General features: G+C 42.0%; 2 protein-coding genes across 2 annotated transcripts; one reads left to right on the forward strand and one right to left on the reverse strand.

Annotated features, from left to right (window-relative positions):
• The first annotated feature begins 9,738 nt into the window (after window positions 1–9,738).
• LOC101780835 (protein LIKE COV 1) lies at window positions 9,739–15,885 on the forward strand. The gene is made up of 7 exons (XM_004951176.4): window positions 9,739–10,046; window positions 10,202–10,254; window positions 11,894–12,003; window positions 12,752–12,919; window positions 12,992–13,089; window positions 15,192–15,318; window positions 15,415–15,885. The coding sequence occupies exons 1-7, from the start codon at window positions 9,840–9,842 to the stop codon at window positions 15,510–15,512; spliced, it is 861 nt and encodes a 286-aa protein (XP_004951233.1). The 5' UTR covers window positions 9,739–9,839; the 3' UTR covers window positions 15,513–15,885.
• Window positions 15,886–16,749: 864 nt separating this feature from the next.
• On the reverse strand, window positions 16,750–18,115 carry LOC101781237 (expansin-A23). The gene is made up of 3 exons (XM_004951177.2): window positions 17,834–18,115; window positions 17,390–17,714; window positions 16,750–17,262 (listed from the first exon to the last, which is right to left on the reverse strand). The coding sequence occupies exons 1-3, from the start codon at window positions 18,003–18,005 to the stop codon at window positions 16,950–16,952; spliced, it is 810 nt and encodes a 269-aa protein (XP_004951234.1). The 5' UTR covers window positions 18,006–18,115; the 3' UTR covers window positions 16,750–16,949.
• Window positions 18,116–20,529: the final 2,414 nt, after the last annotated feature.

Raw genomic sequence — 20,529 nt, forward strand, 5'->3', positions numbered from 1 at the left:
ACTTACTTGCAAGCGACTTCGCTACTACTCTTCTCTTTTCCACGAGTTGGTGCGGGTTGGCAGGAGCTGCATCATCTTGATCTCCGGCCGATTCTGTAAGTTCCGTTTATCGAGTAATATCTAAACTTTAACTTCGGGCGTATCGCTGTTGTTTCGTTTAGATTTATTCACTAGTTATCGACATTTGCTAGATTCACAAACCGAGACTAAAGGGTTCCCCACGAGTTAATACAAAAGGATTGCATCCCCTGTATAGTTAGATGTGCTGTGTAGGTGGGATGATAAGGAAGCTACGCGCGATGCTTGAGGTAGTGGGTTCGAATCCCACGCACCACGCACGCGCATATTTTGCATGAAAAATCGTGACTTGTGACTTGCAGGACCTCCCGGTTAGTAATACCACCAACCGGGACTAAAGGGGCGTGGAGGCTATGCCTAGCGTGGTGACCCCTTTAGTCCCAGCTGATTTTACCAACCGGGACTAAAGGGTGTCTTTAGTCCTAGGTTAGTGACCCGGGACTAAAGACCCCCCCTTCGTCTCAATTACTTTATCCTGGATGGATTTTTGGGAGATTTGCCCCCTACCAACTGGGATTAAAGGCGAGTTTTGTACCGGTGCGTGGAACTATTTCAATTATGAACTAAATGTTATCTAAATGTTATCTTGCTTATGTGGTGTTCTTGGAAATACAAATATGAAATGAACATTGAGAATGGCCATGCCACTATGAATTATTTTTATTCATTTTGATAGTGTTGAATCTTGACGCATAATTTGAAGTGGTTTTGAAGCAAACAAGGAGTGTTGTGTGGCTTATTGTAATCCGAAGAGCGGTAGCTAATATTATAATTAATGTGAATAGGAATTAGTTGTCGGCTGCCACTAGCTTTCACACAGAAGAAGCACTTATCTCCATTTTCTTTCTTGGTAGCCTATACTCGCCAACCAAAATCGTCGAAGTCGTAGGTTGCAAGGGTACAGGATGAGGCGGCGGAGGTCAGAATGCAGGGCACAGGCATGGACACGTACAGGAAGCGGCGGTGGGTGGCCGGAGTGCCAGATCGAGTGGACACACGCCGCCGGCGAGGAAGAAGATGATGCGGTGGATTAGGTAGCACGTACGGCAGCAAAGAGGAAGGGGACAGCGCTCGGGTTTAGCAGCAGTACACGAGAGTGATGGTGGCTGTGGGAGGTGGCGACGACGGTCGCAGCGAGTTAAAAATGGTGAGGAAGGTTGAGGGAATCTGGATTTCGTCGCGAGGCAAGGACGCCCCCCTGGAGAACTGCACAAGCCCTGAAGTCATAGGCGACCGCTTTTCCCACTGCGCAAAAAGGACGCAGCAGTCGAGGAGCATGTTTTTTTTCTACAGAAATTACCTACAGTAACATGAGGCCTCCGTTGGCTAAGGACTTTTTCCGGCCTATGAGGTTACATATATATCCATGCATGTAATCTTATGACAGATATTGTATCGAAAATAGTGCTAAGTTGAGTCGCACCGAGTACTTCCCTCATGTTCATGTTGACTTCCTCTTCCTAGTTTATGTTTATCCACATATGATGTGTTTTGGATCCTAAGTAGAAAGTCAACACATATCAAGAGTTTGGTGTACGTCCTCGTGGGAGGCAACCTTACCGACTGTAAGAGCGTGGTGGCTCGATATCTGAAGCACCAGAGGGCATTGGCGTCATCTTATTATTACTAATTGGAGGCTCCTTTTGAATCATCCAGGTGAAGCCACCTAGGATCGGACACTATAAAAAGAGGGAAATCCTAAAAATTCTTAAAAAAAGCAAAACATCTGGCCATCAATCGATAGACTCAAATCATCATAGACATTGGATCTATTATGTTTTCTAAAAAATTACCCACCTATGCCATTATGAAAATAGCCTAAAGTAAACCTCTAAATCTATATATAAATTACCCACCTGCCATTATATAAAATAAATTAAAGTAACCCCTAATATTCATCAAAATTACCCACTTATGCTATTATAAATAATATTTCAAATAACCCCTAAATTTGCAACTAAATTTCCAACCACTAATACTCCAAAAATAACTTAAAATAACCTCTTAAATTTGCATATATATTACCCACATATGCTATTATAAAAAATAACATGAGGTAACCCTACATTTGAATCCAAATCACCTTAATTAAAAATATACACCAATATATGATTCTAAATCGTCTATTTCATACACTATTTGTATTCTATTGAGAATATATATTTCTATGTTAAAATTATAGCTCAAGCTTATGGTCCATTAAACAAATTCAAGCGCATACCAACAATGCAAAGTGAAAAATTAAAGATTGTAAATGTGGATGAAAACATTATAGAGTAATTACTAAATAAAATCTATCACAATCAGATGAAGATTATAGGTATCTATCTATATAAGTACTGTATTTGAATATTTAACAAATGAGAGGTAGCTCCAGGTAATAGTTTTGTAGCAAATGTGGCCTCATTTTTTTTCCATTGGAGACTTCGCATTAGTTATCACGAGACTTACTAGAAAAAAAAGGTAAATTATAGAAATTCTCACAATAATAAGAAACATCAAACATCAATCCTGTAAACTCTAATAATCATAGTTATTGATTTATATTTCCAAAAGGTTACCTACACTATGAAAATATTCTAAAATAAACCCTAAACCTATGTCAAAATAATCTAAAATAACCTTATAATCGTCATTCAATTTACTCATGCATATCATTATGAAGCATAACTTGAAATGATATTCTAAATTTGTATCTAAGTTACCCATATATATCATTATTAAAAATAACCTAAAGTAAACACATAAATCTTAATCTAATTATCTTCATGTGCATCGTACATAAATGTCAAAAAGTAAACTAATATATGATTCTAAATTACATATTTATGTCATGGTTAATGTATATACGCATGATGAGTGTCTCCATATAGACCATTTATACATGTATGTAAGGAAGTGATGAAAAATTACTGATTTTTATGCTAAATACAATGTATGGAGGTGCGATACAAAATGAAAAGAGTGTAAATGTGGATGAAAATGTGTATAGAGTAATTACTAATTAAAAATCAATCACAATTGAATCATAATTGGACAAAGATAAGTACACATCTATACGAGTATTATGTTGAAATATTGAAAAAAAATGAGAGAGTAGTAGGTAACCAATTTTGATTGTTAGCTAGAAGTTTAATTTATAAATAATTTTCAAATACAAAAGATTTTAATTAGCCCGTGCTGGAGTACGAGTCAATGGACTAGTGTTGTCAAATTAAAATGCATCACCACGAGCATGCGTGAGCCTTAGTAGTTAACACAAACATAGCTCTTGTAAAAATGATAGCACGCACATGCAAGCTGTCCGCCACAATGCAATTTGTAAACGTCCAAGCCTTGTGTGTTCTAAATTGCAGATTCTCAACGTCACAGATTATTTTCGTTGGCCGGAAGTTTAGCGTGGGTAAAATAAAGAGTATATTGCACCCACCATACATCAATTTGTATGCAAGCAGCAAAACGTGCAAGTGGATGTATGAACTTGTCAAGTGTGTACAAATATGGTCATGTACTTTGTTTTTATTGTCAGCGTGACACCTGATGTGGACGGTTTTATACATATAACCCCATACATGTTTGGCCATCTTTCTTTCTTGCCGCTGCCTATCGTGTGTCCCCTGCTTCTCGGCCATCTTTCTTTCTTGCTGTGAAGGAGAAGTAACGCGGCGGAGAATAGGTCTTCCTTCCTCACTTTGTCCACCGACTCCGAGCCAGCTGCCAAACGGAGTCCACATAAACGAAGCCGATTCCATATACAAAACAAGTCGAACTGCTTCCATCTGTCTTCCCCGCCCCACCGGTGCAGTGCAGTCTCCATCGACTGTGAGGTCTTCCCCACCTCATCTTCTATCATGCCCTACCTCTCGCAAAGGCGGTGGCTTCTGTTGCAAAGTTTCAATCGAATGGAGCCACGTGAGTAGTGTGAGGCCAGATGCGAGCGGCACGTCTAGGCAAGCGGCAGACTAGACGGAATGGGCAACTGCACGTCTGTAGCAAGCCAGCAAGCAGGGTGAGAGGACCGGTCCGTTCAGTATAGGACAATTCCCGTGATGTTGATCCTTGGACGTGCATGTGTGTGTACTCCAGTTTTGATGACGAAGATGAAAAGAGCTGCGTTTGTATGCACAAAACCTTAGGGTGGACGACGATGGAAGCAGCTCCCAGGACACGATGTCGATGGCAGTGGATGGCTCGCCAATAAAGCCGTTGTCGACGGGGCCGTAGTTTTTTTCCGACGACGATCGACCGATGAGGCTACAGCAGGAACTGGCCACTAGCGAGAGAAAACAAGAATGCCAATCATCCGTCGAATCGATCTATTTTAATTTTTTGGAGGAGCCAATTCTGCGGACCACATCACAAATGCAGAGAATTTTGATCACAAAGATGGGGGTTATGTCATTATGTGCATAAAACCATCCACCTCACCTGCCACAGTGGCAAAATACATCTACATGGCCGTATATGCACATATTTAATAAGTTCGTGCATCCATTTGCATGCTTTACTAATTGTTGGACCAAAGTGATACAAGTTGTTGCATGTTTTGCATGTTGAGTGTATGTAATTTAGTCGAACCTCTCGACTAGAGTGGCTGGGAGTCGGAGATAGACGTGAGCATCCACCTTGGCAAAGCTCGGCGCTGCAGATCAGTATTCCGTGAGGTCCTCCTGCTATCAAACGGAAGGTTTTGCGTGATCGTGTATTTGTTACAGTACCAAAGAAGTGAGCGCTCCGATTGATGGGAAGACACATGCCTGTTTAGCCGAGAAATGGAAGGCTGCATTCGTAGCCTCTGCTACCGCACACAACCAACAAAGAACTGTATGGGAAAATACAAACAAAGAATTGAAAGAGGCAAAGCACACAAGGCAACAGGCAATTATTAGTTGATAGCGCTGGACCTACGTGTGCATGCAAGGTAGAACATAAGAATCGACGTTGGCCTACAAGCAAGCGAGCCTGCCGCCGCTGTGGTCACGACCATCTCCTCGTCACCCACCTTTGCCGTCTGCCTGCCGGATGAGCTGCCAACCAGTGTTATATATACATGGGCTTGGCCCATATAAATAATTCAGAATAAATCTTAAATGTCCATTAACGTAAGAGGGGTACACCATCTATTAGTCCTGTATTGCTAATAGATGAGGATGTTCGGGGTTTTCTTCCCTATAAATACGGACCACCCCTCATGGAAAAGAAGCACCATAGATTACTATACGCGAAGGCCCCCAGGTTAGGGTATCCCTAAGGTGGTCTATACTAGTTAGGTTTTGCCTCTTCTACACTGCTGCACCGCCACTGTAGTTTCTCCATTCCGTTGCACCGGCGAACAGAAGAGCAAATCTCCGAAACCAGTCGTCCTTGTGATCCTGCACCAGAAAAGGGCGAATAAGATTTTTGGGAAGCGCTCCTCGCAACTGCTCAAGTTCGTCGCCACAACTCGTCCTCTGTCCAATCTTTGTGTTGTGACATACCGTCGTCTTCAACGTCGGCTGTTGCGATCCGTTTGCAACACCGTCGTTGATCCGGCAGAGGAGGAAAATGAAGATGATATTGGGGATACTGACCCTCTTGATAAACATAAAGAAACAAGGGGAAGTCTGGATCTAAGGGGTTAAAAGGTTCCAGTTACAAAGGATGACAACAACCCTCTTCTAACAGCATGGTTACAGATGAAGCAACAGAACAAACAGAAATGGAAGGGGAGGGTGCCTAGAAGATTTATGAGGCAATGCCACTTAAGATTTTTGATCCTACCAAAGAAGTCCTGTTCAACTTTAGCTAAGAGACCTCAACACAATCTCCTAAGGAGGAGAGAGTGTTGGCGGCTGTTGCACGCTAATTCGTGTCACTAAATGTACCGCAAGCGCACGGATCAATTGTAGCTTTCCCTTACAGTAAGCCCCCAAGGTTTATCAATCCACAGAACAAAGGGATTTGCACGCTTAACTAAGTACTAATTAATGTAACCGAAAGCTCTATGTATTAAATATGATTATACTAACAAAAGAGCTAAGCAGTCTGGATCAAAGCAGATAGAGAGTATAGGGTGTGAATAAGGTAGATGGAACGCTTGTCTTAGTGATCTAGGATCACTTGTAGATGTAATCGTCAAGAGTGAACGAACGAGATCTAGGTGTTATCGTGAGTGAATGTGAACCATGCCCAACACTTTCCCTCTTGCATACTGTTACTACGCAAGGATAATCAACTATTGAACAATAAAACATGGTATGATGATTGTTCTAGGTAAGCGACAAAGCAACCCAAAGTAGCACTGGCCAGCCATTACATGAAAGAGCATCATCAATATATGAATGATAACAAATAGATCTTTAACAAGAGGTTCGGTGATTACAAATCAAGATCTCCATACAACCCTAAGGATAAACAGAGACTTTACCCCATGATCTTACACATGTTGACGCAAAAGGGGGTAAAGGATGCCCTGTAGATTAGCTGGACCGAAGAGGACAACGAATGGGGGTAGGAAAGCCCCAGGTCGATCGGCTTGAGCACCTTCAGGCCGATTGTTAACACTCGTTATTGCCACCTTTTTAGTGCTATTTAAGTGGTGTTTCTGGACTAAATCTTATACTAACCCACCACTTGGCACCTGAAATAACCCCATATTAGCATATGTGTTGTATTTTGGACTATATTGCAAAATGGTAGGAAATACGACATAAATGAACATTTTTTCTACAAGTTGGATTTGGGCTTATACTTTGAAAGGAAGGTCCAAACATGAAAATTGAACTGTAGCCCCGTGGAAGGAGTTGAACTTGTATGGGCCATATCTTCCTCAACCGAACACCAATTAGGGTGAATTTACAGGAAAAATTGCATGCCTTGAAAAGATCTACAACTTTCGTTTGAAGCGCTCGAGCATTGGAGGCCTAAAGAGGTAGGCTGATCGGCCTTATGGGGGTCCAAGCTGAATGACCTAGCCCATTTTCAACCCCGATCGATGTGCCCTTCGCCCCACGACACCTATGGAGTATAAATATTCCAGTTCTCCGTCGGCACGTGCATCCATCCACCAGAACTCGATGAAACCTAGGGCATTCACTAGAAGGAGCTGATGGCCGCCGCAAGTCTTCGAAGTTGTCTAGGAGATGGCTTAGGCCAAACCCTAGCCGCCATGGCCTCCCTGTGCGGTTGTGCCATGTTGGAGTTCAAGAGCTTATTGTGATCATCAATATTATGTACTTGGAGGTGATAGGGGGGATCATGACAGGGTCTGCTTCCATGTAGGGTGGGGGGTTTCGGGAGGTTGACTGGAGGTAGTAGTTTAAAGATTGCTTTGGATGAGATGCATAATGTGCTTGCTTGTTGGCTAGAAATGCAACTAGAAGATGATAGGCTCTTGCTATCCTTGGTGGTGTTATATCATATATATCTATATACGTGATCTACCTTTATTCATGGTATTAATGTTTACAACAAGTTTGCCTTCATATGTAATCAATGCTTCATGTTAGGATTAATCCTTAGATTAGAACTCTAGTCAGTTCACTGCCGAACCATAGATTGATAAACCTTGGATGGAATATTCTAAGGGAAAAGCTACAATAATCCGTGCCCTTGCGGTTCACAAACTATCGTGCTAACTGCCGTCAATACCGATCGTCTTGGGGTGTTTCTTCCTCCTCCCGAGCTCCGCCTCGGGTAGCCTCCCGTAGATCCAATCTTCTCTCTGTTCCTAACATTGTGGCGGTTGTGGAATGGCGTATGCGTGGTATTTCCTCTCTCCTCTGGCTCTCCCTACTTGTAGTCCTTGAGGGGGTATTTATAGTCCTTCGTGGAAGGTGGCTTTGAACGAATGGTCGATGAAAAAATCCTGGATGCATCGTAAACTTCACGTTGAAGAAAAGGGAGCTCGACCGGGCCAGCCTATAGGGTACCAGGCCGATCGGCCTGGGCCCTTTCTGGTCCATCTGGTCCTCCCTTTTACGTGTAGGCTCCTCTTTGCGACCCACATCCAATTATCCATTAAGCTCCGCACACAAACCCTATGATTATGTTGTATTTCCTATCAATACACAATATGCTACAAAATACAACACATACCCAATAATAGGGTTGTTTCAGGTGCCAAGTGGCGGGTTAGTATAAGAATTAGTCTGAAAACACCACTTAAATAGCACTAAAAATATGTCAATAACAAGCGCCAACAAATAGCAAATGAAAATCATGAACAAAATGAGGATACATTTCCTTCCAAGGATACAATGAAACCCAATATGCAGAAACTGAGGAAGCGTATTTGGAGTAGAAATAGGAGCTGAAACAGACATGCCAAGCCAAAACCCATGCAGGGAATGACCTCATCTCAGGAAGGAGACATCAGGAACCCTGCTAAACTGGTACAGAAAAAGGATGAGAGAACTGATGAAGAAAAGGAGAGGGTTAAGGGCATGAATTAGACTCCACCAACCTACTATAAAGTTCACACAGCAAATGGGACTAAATACATGAGGAAGGATCTTTGGCCCAGGTTGGAGTGTGATGTGAAGCCAATGGAGGAGATCATAAGTGAAGAACCACAATATCAGGAAGTGGACATGGAAATGGAGGACGTTCCTACAGAAAAAAGCAGAAGAATACTGAATCCTGGTGGAAGAGGAAAGAGAAGAATGGGTAGTTACCAATACAACCAAAAGGGATACCAATGCATGAAGAGAAGAGGGCTGGTGATATCAAAGCGGAAGAGCTAGGGGGAGCAGAAAGGAGGCCACTAACAACGGAAAGCACGTAGTCCCGGTGAAAAAAGTAGCAACGAAATGGTAGAAATATTTTCTAACGTGCAGTTTTTCACCCCTTTCCAATATTTTCGAACCACCCTCGATCTGTCAAGTGAGTTCTAGAGAAAATTCTTTTGGGTGGGAAACATTTTCAAAAGAAAACGTTCTTTATAGTATAGATGGATAGATATAGATTCAACATCAATATATGCGCATTCATGTAAATACTAGCATATCTTTCTATCCATCTACATTTTTGGATGAATTTTCTACACACGTTTATATGTGCTACCCCAACACTTTTCAGGTTTTATAGCAGTAGTATGGTACATAGCAAGGCTTATGATAAAAGAATTATAATGATGCTAAGCGAGTGTTAGTAGTGGGTAACGAGTAACGACCAGCAAATAGCTAGGCACCGATTTTATAGCCTGTTTCTACCCGTGTTCAAAGTTAACTATTATGATGTGTCCTTGCATAAAGATTGTTCATGGGTGTCATCGACGCATGATGAGCTCCACGCTAGGAATTTCGAAGCTATCAGATTTAACCTATATTTTCCAAAGAAGTAGTTTCCTCTCTAATCAACCAAACAATATTTGGAATCTAATTCTAGGAATTAGTTTCTTTGTACATCCAAACAAGAAAATTAAAATGAATCTAATTCTATGTAATTTAATTCCTATTGAATCTAATTGCTAGAATGAGATTCCTAAAATGAGATTCAATTCCATCGAAACAAACGGGCGCTAAAGCTATTTGCATATGGAGTATGTATCCTTTCGCGTGTATCTTTACTTGGGCAGCCAGGCTCGGCTGGGAAGTCTAGAACGGCCGACGCACGGCGCCTGCAATAAAATCTCCTCTGATTAATCAGCCTAATTAATCAAGTGCCGTCGACCTCCTTAGCAAAACAAAACAAAACGAGGCCATCCAGAAACCAGAGGAGAGCAGGGGGCGGCCGCTGCAGCTGAGAGCCTCGGACAGGGAGGGGTGGAGGGGGATCCCCGAATGGCGATGGGCGACGCGAAGCCGTCGGTGCTAATCCCGATGCCCAGCCGCGACCGCGACCGCGACCTGCTCGTGCCGCCCGCCCCCGCCGCCGCCGCCGCCGCCCACGCGTCCCCGTCCACCCGCACCGGCGCCGAATCCGACGACGACGAGTCCAAGCCCTCCTCCGCCTCCGCGGCCTCCGCCGCCGCGCAGACCGGCCGTGAGGTCGCCGCCCTTCCTCCTCCCCCCTTTCTGCTCTGCTCGCTTCGCATCGGTGCCGGCTTTTCGAGCCAGATTTGATCTGCCCGAGGAGTGGCAATGCGTGAATTGCTCTGGGATTTGAAATGTGTCTGCTTTTCTTTTGTGCTTCTTTGTTTCAGGCGTTCCACAAGGTTGTGCATAGCTGGGCGTCCAAGAAGTTCATGACCGGATGGTATGTTTGCTCCATGGATTCTGAATCCCTCCTCTCAATTTCCTAGGATTTTACTTGTGCAATCCAAATACCTGTAGGGGTTTTATTTGCGCAACGTTGAATTTGATGGGTGTTTGTATTTCGTATTTCGTTTGTGGGGGACAAAACCATTCCAACATGAAAATTGAAGCAGGTTTTGTGGTTCTGCTGTAGCATTTACATCCTAGGCACTGAGTACAGTTGCTTGCTGAGCCTGGTTTCTGTATGAATTTAATGTCAATGCATTTTCCTGCTGCCATTTAATTGTGATTGAATTTTTTTGCGATGAACTGAGTGCAGACTGTACCTGAACCTTTTATTGCAAGGGAATTGATCGTTTGCCACTGAAAGATTGACACTTAAGGTTCTACATGTCAATGTCTCACTGACACCCGAGTCCTAGTCCTAGGCAACATGTCATTGAGATCATGGAGCGTCAAATCCTCAAGCGCGCCTCAATTTTAAGCACAACCTTAGAGCCTAGTGAAACTCGTGAATGGTCATGCGGGCTTCCCAGTTATTTTACATGTGGACGCTGGTCTAAAATGATCTCCGAATCACTGTATATGCAAACATCCCTTGTAATGGTTTACCCTTTCTTTTCCCTTATATGGTTTGTACTGCTATTTAACTGCTCACTATGTTTTCCGATAATTTTGCTAATAATATTGTCAGAAATATCCTTCTGCTGGGTACAAATGGAATGATTTACATATTATACCTTTCTGAGTGCTTTTGAAGTGTTTGATTTTGGAAAATGACAGAAATGAGAGTTAATACCACTAGAATGGTGCATTGCTCCGTGTCTATATTAGCATGATTTCGTTGATGCTGATCATATATGACATGCATAAATTGAACTAGATATAGAACCTAGAGATTATTAGTGAAGCACAGAACGTTCTATAACTTGGTGTATATGGATGAAATAAGATATGTATGATTTTTTTCGAATGAATCAAGAAACGTCTCACTGTATCTTCTTTCTTTTCTTAAAAACATCTTTCACAATATATGTTTCAAGTTCATCGACTTGCTGCATTTCTTTTTCAATTTTATTATTATGTTTCTTGTTATTAATGATGTGATCACAAAGCATAAAATTTATATGAATATGGTTGATTAATGAATTTTTGTGGGGCTTTGGCTACGAAAATGAATAGTAGGGGAAGAAATGAAATCTTGAGTTTTCTGTCTACTTTATTCATTTTTTCCTGTCATATTCTGTATCAATATCATCTAAGCATAATGTGTAGTGATTTTATTGTAAATGATCAAAAGCGGTAGTAGAAAATTGATTCAGCACTAAACCTGGGTGTACATGGACTTGAGGCATACAGAGTTAATCTTTTTTGGAAGGTTTGTATTCATCTAGTTGGGGTCAACCATGGTACCTAAACACTTTTGTTTCTCTACTTCCGTCAGTAAAGGATGAGCATAGAATGAAATTTGAGATAAAATAATGTTTGGATCATATTCTCTTCACTATAGTTGCCATATTAAAAGTTATTGTAGTGCTGCGTAGTTAGTAGAGAAACATAATATTAGAATTGGGTACATTCTTTTGAGGCTGTACCTTTTATTAGTAAATACTGATGGGGGTTTCCCAATTTTTTTGCAGTGTAATCCTCTTCCCGATTGCAGTTACATTCTATGTGACATGGTGGTTCTTTCGCTTTGTGGATGGATTTTTCTCTCCAATATATGCTCATCTGGGAATCAATATATTTGGTATGTATGGTAAACTAACTGATTGCTGCTGAAGTTTACTAACTTCCTTGATGACTCAACAGAGTTTAGGCTTGTATATCTCGTGAGATGCATATCCAATTTTTCTTTTGAAAATTAATAGCGTGTACCTATGTTTATTAGTAATCAAAATATTGCTTCAGTGTAGTATTGTTAAGGATATACTTTGTATAGTGATGTACACCTATTATAATTGACATGGTTGGCATTTGGCAATCTTGGGACCTAGTCATCTAAGTACATTTCTTTATGTCTGTCAAATGGAACATCAACTGATGTTAGTAGACACAGCATGCTCTATTTAGCTGTTTGTTTTGCAATTTTAGTACATGAAACAGTTAATTCTTATATTTTCCCATGAGCCTACCTTGTCCTGTTGACCATAGGATCTGTGCACTGTCGCGCCAGTGCATGTGAGACATTAGAACACTGCTATTTTTAAGCTAGTGAGGAATTCGAGCTTTTCCTTCAATTTGGTTCCCAAACTCCATTCTCTTGGTTTACTAGCTGTACTCCTTTTTATTGTCTTGATCAAATTTATCCGTGTACATTCTGCCAAATTCATGGCCTAGGTGCAGTGTATACTAAGAAAAATCGTTCTCTTTAGTTTGTGCATGGAATCCTCTCAGCTTAAGATGTTTCTTTCTACATTGATTAGTTTTATATGGAATTTCTCTGGATTTGTCTATATATTTGTACTGAATTTCTTGCCCATTTCACCTTCTTGCAGGACTTGGTTTTGTAACTTCAATAGCTTTCATTTTTGTGGTTGGTGTGTTCATGTCATCTTGGCTTGGGGCATCTATTCTCGGTCTCGGAGAGTGGTTCATAAAACGAATGCCATTTGTTCGTCATATCTATAATGCATCTAAGCAAATCAGTGCTGCCATTTCACCTGGTTAGATTCATTGCCATTTTATGATTCTAGAAACATAATTCAAATGGTGTTCACTCATACGATTTATTGCAGATCAAAACAAGCATGCATTCAAGGAATTGGTCATCATTAGGCACCCGAGAATTGGTGAATATGCATTTGGATTTATCACTTCAGAAGTTCTACTTCAGGTTTGTTTTATTTGACTATTAGATCTGGTGGATGGACCTTTGTCATATTGTCATGATTATTTTCATACATTTATTCGTGTAACCACTCACGGTTCTCACTTTTCTGGTAATGTTGTTTGAAAAGATGCTTCTGAAAAATGTGGTGCAGCCAATTTCATCCATACACAAATTCTTGCTGTCCCGCAGAAGTTTTTTTTTTTAACTATTTCCCTGTTAAACTTGTTAAGAAAGAAATAAACATGAATTCTTCTAAACCACGCAAAGTGGTATAAGTAGTCAGTTGGTGTTGTGGACTGAGAAAGTACAGTTCATCTAATTGTCTCTTTTGGTTCAAAGCATTACATGCTTGAAGTGGGTGTAGGTGTGAGTTGTTGGATACAACTATATTTGGCCTTTCTAAAAATTGCGTCATGATGTGTTAATTTTACTTAATGACAATGTCCTGATGTGGTACCTGCAGAATTTTTCCTATGAATGCAACTTAGAAGTAACAGGAGTTAGGACAATTGTCATACATTGTGGTGGTGCCATCCATTCATCTAAACTGCAATCAGGAGCTTTCTAAATCAGGAATTGATAGTGTCCTTAATAAACATTCTCTGAGTTAAACATGTAGATTCACTTCATGCTTTTGACTCCTGAAAATGAATTTCTTTTAACTCTGTTAAATCTAAAATTTTTAAAAAACCCCGCCCCAAACTAAATTACAAAAAATAGCCCTTTTGGTCGCGCCAAAGCTTGTGGCGCAACTAAAACGGTAGTCGTGCCACATGCTTTGGCGTGACTGTCCCTCCACGCTGGCAAGGCAGGTGGTAGGCGAGCGACGTGGCTGTGACATGGCCCAGGCTGAGTCAACTCAGTTGTGTGCCCCCTCCTTTCTTCCTCCTTCCTTGCTTCATTCTCCTAACCCTTGCCCGATTACCTTCCTCCCATGGCGCCTCCCCTTGTCCTCCCCCTCTAGATCCACTGCATTCCTGATTTGAAGGGGAAACGAAGGGGAATTGCTTCAGAAAGGTAGCTCTACTCTAGCCAATTAGTTTTTCTTTATTCCGTCGTTTTTAGTAAGATTTGAAGTGGTTAGGGTTTGGGTAGGGGTTGACTTGGAATGGTGGATTGAGTACGAATCGGGTACAATTAAGCATGTTGTATCGAGCAATTGATCAATGGTAACGCCTTGCTATTGTGTATAATGTGTTGCGTGCTAGGATTTGGATGTGATTTTGGTGAGTAGATTAGCATAGTGTAGTTCTATGAGGTATTTGAAAATAAATCAATCCAAAAATAATGCATAGTAGTATACGTATTTTTAGATTTTGATTGATTTATATTTTCAAATGCCTCATGAAAATACACTATGCTAATCTATACACCAAAATCACATCCAAATCCTTGCATGCAACACATTCCACATGATAGGCAGGCGTTACCATCGATCAATTGCACCATATAACACACCTAATTGTACCTGATTCATACTCAATCCACCATTCTAAGTCAAACCTTAGCCAGTTCAAATCCTACTAAAACAACGGAATCGAGAAAAACTAATCGGCTAGAGTAGACAAATTACCTACAAGGAGTGATTTACCCCTATTTCCCTACGAATCGGGTGAGGGATGGAGTGGATCTAGAGGGGGAGGAGGGGCGCCGCCATGGGAGGGAGAGAGGGAGCTGGGGTCGGGCTGAGGAAAAGGAACGAAGGGAGGTGGAAGAAAGGGTTCAGTCGTGCCAAAGCATGTGATGCCAGCTTGGGCCACTTCACAGCCACATCGCCCGCCATGCCAATGACGCCAAAGCATGTGGTGCGGCCGTGTTACATGCTTTGGCACGGCCAAAATGGTTAGTTTTTGGAATTTAAGTTTGGGACGGTCTTTCTTTAAAATTTTAGAATTAAAAGGGTTAAAATAAAAAATCCCTAAAAATGTGCATATGTATTAGTTTGTTGTGGATGCGATTTTGTCCGTGGATATTGGCTTTGTTATGCATATAGGGGTCTTCCATTGCACATACAAGATGAATGTTTACGTGGTTAAGTGCAGATGTTTGGACTGTAGGCTCATTTTAAAAAATTGTTGCTGATGTATTACTTTCATTCTACTTAGGGTTATTCTAGTGAAGAGCAGATGTGCTGTGTTTATGTTCCAACGAACCATTTGTATATTGGGGACATATTTCTAGTCAGCTCGAGCGATGTGATTAGACCAAACATCTCTGTCCGTGAAGGCATTGGTATGCTCACCCTCTATTTTGTTTTTTCCCCTTTCATATTTATATTCTGGTAGGTATGCTTCGACTTGCTTTGATATAAAAAACATCTTTTTGCAGAAATTGTTGTCTCAGGGGGCATGTCAATGCCTCAAGTGTTATCAATCCTGGAAAGCGAGCCAAATCAGTTGAGCAGGATCAGATCCACCCGAAGCTGAGATGACTTTATATTTGTAATTCTGTGTTCCAGAGTCCTTGCTTGTTTCTGTAAGTACAAGAGTAGGTTCTGGTAGAATGTACAGTTTCCTGGGTGGAATGCAAAATCTGTCTTTAGATGCATACAAGCAGTTACTCACCTGAATGCACCCACTTGTATGGTAGTATCAGCTTCTTGAGAAATCTAACTTATTAGCAGTCCCATTTGAAGTAGAATTGACCTGTGTTGAGTGGTCAGGTCTGGCCGTAGAAGAATTTTCCTTACAGTTTGCGGGGGAGGATTTGGGTTCGTCTTTTTGCACTTTGGTTCAAACTTGATGTACTCTAAACACCCAAATTTAATTGTCTTTTTATTTATTTTTTGTTTGTTTCTTATTTTATGTTTTGTTTGTTTCTTTTATTTTAGTTGGCGATATGCTACCTTCAAATTATATTAGTTCGGGATAGGCAATTTGTACGTTATACTACCTTTAATTAAATTACTTAATGATGGTGTGGAAATCCACCAGCAGTTTGTGTTCCCCTTATCAGAAAAAAAAAAAGCACGCTGCCCATTCCTTAAATTGGGCTTTGCACTTATATGGCCAGCACAAACTTTTGATTTACTTGGAACTTGCAAGATACTGACGCTCTGTTCAAGTGCTTCATGCGCTCTTACAGCAATTGTTTGCGCGTTTGCCTTTTTTTCTTCCTTGCTATGAATCATTGTATGAAAATATTTGTTCTTCGAGGATATAAGTAACAGTAATTGTTCGTAACAAGAGGCATTAGCCCATAGGCTGATATTAGTCCAAACTAATAAGAAAGCTTTGGTAAAGGTAGCTTCCTGATCATCTGTCATCCGTGTGGAAAGAACATCTGCCACCCAGCAAATTATGTCGCAGTTGAACAGTTCGACATGACACCCAGCTTCACAATTAAGCCAAATGTTCATATATTACACCCACGGATTCAATATCTCCTTTTCAGTAGGCATGATTTGTGGACATTCTCATGAGAACATCCAGCATGATTTGTAACATAGTCTCAGCTTCGTCGTGCTCAGTTTATTGACAGTGTACTACCAGTTTATCGTGTCACATGAACATATATCCAACAAGATTATAGCAGCAATAACATGATGTGTATACATTAGTGAATCGGATTCGAGTTGAATATAATAACTACTATAATGGAAAAGTAAAAAGAATGTGACATTTTTAGACAAGGGAATATATACACAAGTAAAAGAATGTGACATTGAATATATACACAAGTAAAAGTTAATTTAGACATTGAATATATGTACAATAAAAAGAATGTGACATACAAGCCATAGCTGCTGAATAGGAACCCACACCACATACAAGTAATTCATGTACACCACAAGCAACTCTTTGACCACGTTGAAATCATACTCCCACAGATCAATAATCGCAGGAAATCCCACATGGAGCTACTCACTTGAACTGTATCTTGCTCGCGAATGTTTGGCCAAATTTCCATCCTTTTGGCACCACGTTTGTGAATTCAAGTGTCTGCCCATCAGTGTCGGTGACTCTAAACGAGAGCATTTGCCCAGTAAGGTACGCAAGAGAGTGCCAGTTCGCTCCCCAGTTGCGCGCCATTGGTATCCAATTATCCGAACTGGAGCTCTTGACGTCCATGGACTTGATGGAGCCGGCAGCTGCCACATTGGCCACAAGCACAAGGTTGAAGTAGTCGTGCCCGTTGATCGTGAACCGCACTCCACCTCGCTTCAGGCAAGGAACTCTGCAAGCAAGAATTTCTATTAATTAATTTATATGCTTCCAGCAACAGTGATAATTTGTTGGAAAATTCTTACTTGAGAGAATAATGTAGATATGAAATTAAAGACAAAATCCTATTATCTTCGCACCTTCTGTACATGACGGGGATGATGCCTCCGCTGTAGACGCCGATCTTCTCCCAGGCCGGCTGCGCCATGTCGAAGTGGGGGCGCGGCGGGTTGCACCAGCCGCCGTTGTCGCTGGGCAGCCCGTAGTTGGGCGGGCAGAAGTTGGTGGCGGTGACGGTGACCGTGACGCCGGGCTTGCAGAACATCGGGTTCGCCCTCTTGCGGTCGCAGGCGATCTTGTAGCACTGCCCGCACGACGCGCCATCGTTGAAGAGCGCCGTGCTTAGCGCCGCCGTGCGCGTGCCGTAGCCCTGCGAGTACAGGTTCCCGTACCCGCACGCCCCTCCTGCGAAATACAATGATGTGGACATCAAGGTACATAGCATTAATCACTCGATCTGCCTCTTAGCTAGGGTGTGCAGTAACTGCAGTTTGCGTCATGGCATAGAGAAAGGCTATACTTACCCATGGTGCCGGAGGCGTCAGCGCCGCCGTAGAACGTGGCATGCGCCTTCAGCCATCCTCCGACCGGCGCCGGAGACGATGAAGTGCTGGTGGCAGCGCCATCAGCAGCGGCCGCGGCCGACAGCCAAGCGACTGCGAGCAACACGACTGCAAGAACTGGAGCTGGAGCCATGGCTCGATCGTGGAATAGAACCGGACGGAAGGAAGCTATATCTCTCAAAGCTAAGATTTGCTGCACAGTGCAAGAGAACTGTGCTTTGTTTGGATGTATGGAACCAAGGATCGATGGATTCTGTTGTGATGATTTGTGCGATGATTTGGTACGTATATATACACGGCCTGATCCTTGGTAATCAGGAATGGATTGGTCATTGGACGTTGGTGGCTAGAGCTAGAGGATTGGTTAAAAAAAATCAAGGGCACCGAATGAAGCAAGCCGGACATATAGCTACCGTGCACATGGCATGCATGCATTACTTACGGTGCAATCCGGAGATATAAAAGTGTGCGCAGACACGCATGGCATGGCGCACTGTACATCTCGTCGGTTTTTTCGTCACCGTTTCTGTTTGGAAGAGGGTCGTTGCTTGACTTTTACAAGGTGAAGTGAATGGCGACTTTGCACACTACTATTGGTTGCAGTTTCACGGTTCGTACCTTTGTCTAAGAAAGGATGTCGTGTATTTCGTCGGTGATACGCTTGATCCCTGCACCTGGACGGCAGCAACAGCAGCGCCCATCGGCGTGTAAGTGAATTAACGATTTTAGTCGTTACGACCTCCGGATACGGCAGGTCGGCAAAGAAATATAAACTTTATAGAAAAGAATCAAATATATGCACGACTCTAAATCTAAGCTATGTTACTTGATCATAAAGTACCTGGACCTAAGAGAAAAGTTCAGGGGGGGCACACTTACTATGATTATGAAGTTAAGTTTATATTTCTTGGTGTGTGATGGCATAATATTCATTTGGAGGGAAGTTACCCATGGTAACCACTATTAGCAAATTTTGAGCGGCAGCCTGTGCCCTCACTCAGCATTACCTAGGTCCGCCGCTCGAGGTGTCGAGGTGGAGCCGGCGCCGGCAGCTGAAGCCGCGGAGTTGCAGGAGGCGGTTGCCTCTCTTTCTAGGTGCCACGAAGTGAACGAGGATTCGCCCCAACGCCTCTCCACGAAGCTCGACACCAACATCCAACGGCTCCAAGATTCTATTTGCGCTCTGGATCAAGCTAGACTGAACATGGTCTCCATCTATATCTCTTCATCTTTCTCTGGGCGCGATTCTATTTTGCTTATATTTGCTCCTTGTTTCGTGGGCTTTCTGTAGCCTTAAACAGTAGTTGAACCCTAGTTCAGATTGGGATTAGGATCTAGGATCAGTTTGCAAAGACGTATAGTTCTATGTGGGATTGCCTATAACTATATATAATACGATGATTAGTTCATTCTTGCGTGTGCATACTTAATTATTCAGAGTTCTTGCTCATGATTAATTTTTTTGTTGTCCAACTCAATAGTGCTTCCTGCTGATTCAGTTTGACAAGAAATTTTCAAACGTTGGTGTTACATCGAGCTTCGGCAAAAGTACATTCCTAATGCTTTGAATTTCTTGGCTTAGGGCTCCTTTGGCATGACTTCTCTATACAAAACGGCTCCGGCTCCTCTAGTGCTTCAAGTGTGGAGCTGTTTTGGACATTTCCGTTTGGTAGAGAAACCGGAGCTGGAGCCAGGAGCCTTGCCAAAGGGGTTCAGATAAAGGTAATTATTAGTATATCAGATTCGACAGCAAACCAAACTTGAACCTGATAATCAGCATATTCAGGCCTGAAATCATAAATCCAAGCTTGAGCCTGATAATTAACTAAGAATCTCTAGTTGTATGATCAGCAAACTATTCTCTTTGCCAGGTTATACTGGATGTTAATGCGGAAATTGAAGGGAAATCCTTGAAAGGAACTATTGCAGCTAACTCGATAACTAGCTTATACTGGATGGTAAAGTGTTTATCAGGCAGTGCCCGTATTTTATCCTCTTTTTTCTGCAACTTTTCTTCTGTGCCTCCTAATGCTGAAAGTTTGAATTGTTGACTGCTTTAAAAGGAGAAGAATAAATTGTTTACTGCATCTGCAACAGGTAAACATGCATCTCTCCCAATGCAACAGGGAGAATAAATGTGGACAAGGGATACCGAAGAAGATGTCTTCGGTGATCATCGTGAGGAGCTGTGCCAAAGAGGAGATCACATGAAAGGCTGAAGGGTGGGCCACGATCGTATACTAATTCAGTAGATGAAGGTGTGTCATCATTTTCATGTTCTAAGTCCAATTGTTTCTCATCTTTGATAATTTAGAGTGATTGTGCTATCCAAATTTCATTCCCCTGTTTTCCTGCAGATTTGATTGGGCTGGAAGCATAGTATTTTCATGCATGTTTGAGAAAAATTCATGGTGTTGCCAATCTGAAGGCTACAACAACCAGCCACCATGGAGGCCGACATTGTCGCTGCCGCCAGAGAGGACCCTGCAGTCGGCTCAACTAGATTTGATTCTTCAAACACCGCGATGCAGTGTATATTTGATTAAAGCATCCATCACAATCACAAGATCGGCAGCAGGCCTTTGATCATTCCTCACCTTGATTTCCTTTGGAAACATGGAGTTTAGAATTTTCACATCACAAAAGATCAACACACC

The sequence above is a fragment of the Setaria italica genome, chromosome I (assembly GCF_000263155.2).
Source record: "Setaria italica strain Yugu1 chromosome I, Setaria_italica_v2.0, whole genome shotgun sequence".
In the NCBI taxonomy this organism is placed as follows: domain Eukaryota; kingdom Viridiplantae; phylum Streptophyta; class Magnoliopsida; order Poales; family Poaceae; genus Setaria; species Setaria italica.

Coding starts and splice junctions, on each gene's coding strand:
- LOC101781237 (XM_004951177.2), bottom strand. CDS start 18,005: ATGGCTCCAGCTCCAGTTCTTGCAGTCGTGTTGCTCGCAGTCGCTTGG. Junction 17,715..17,833: donor TGACGCCTCCGGCACCATGG/GTAAGTATAGCC, acceptor TGTATTTCGCAG/GAGGGGCGTGCGGGTACGGG. Junction 17,263..17,389: donor ATCCCCGTCATGTACAGAAG/GTGCGAAGATAA, acceptor TCTTGCTTGCAG/AGTTCCTTGCCTGAAGCGAG.
- LOC101780835 (XM_004951176.4), top strand. CDS start 9,840: ATGGCGATGGGCGACGCGAAGCCGTCGGTGCTAATCCCGATGCCCAGC. Junction 10,255..11,893: donor AAGAAGTTCATGACCGGATG/GTATGTTTGCTC, acceptor ATTTTTTTGCAG/TGTAATCCTCTTCCCGATTG. Junction 12,920..12,991: donor CAGTGCTGCCATTTCACCTG/GTTAGATTCATT, acceptor GATTTATTGCAG/ATCAAAACAAGCATGCATTC.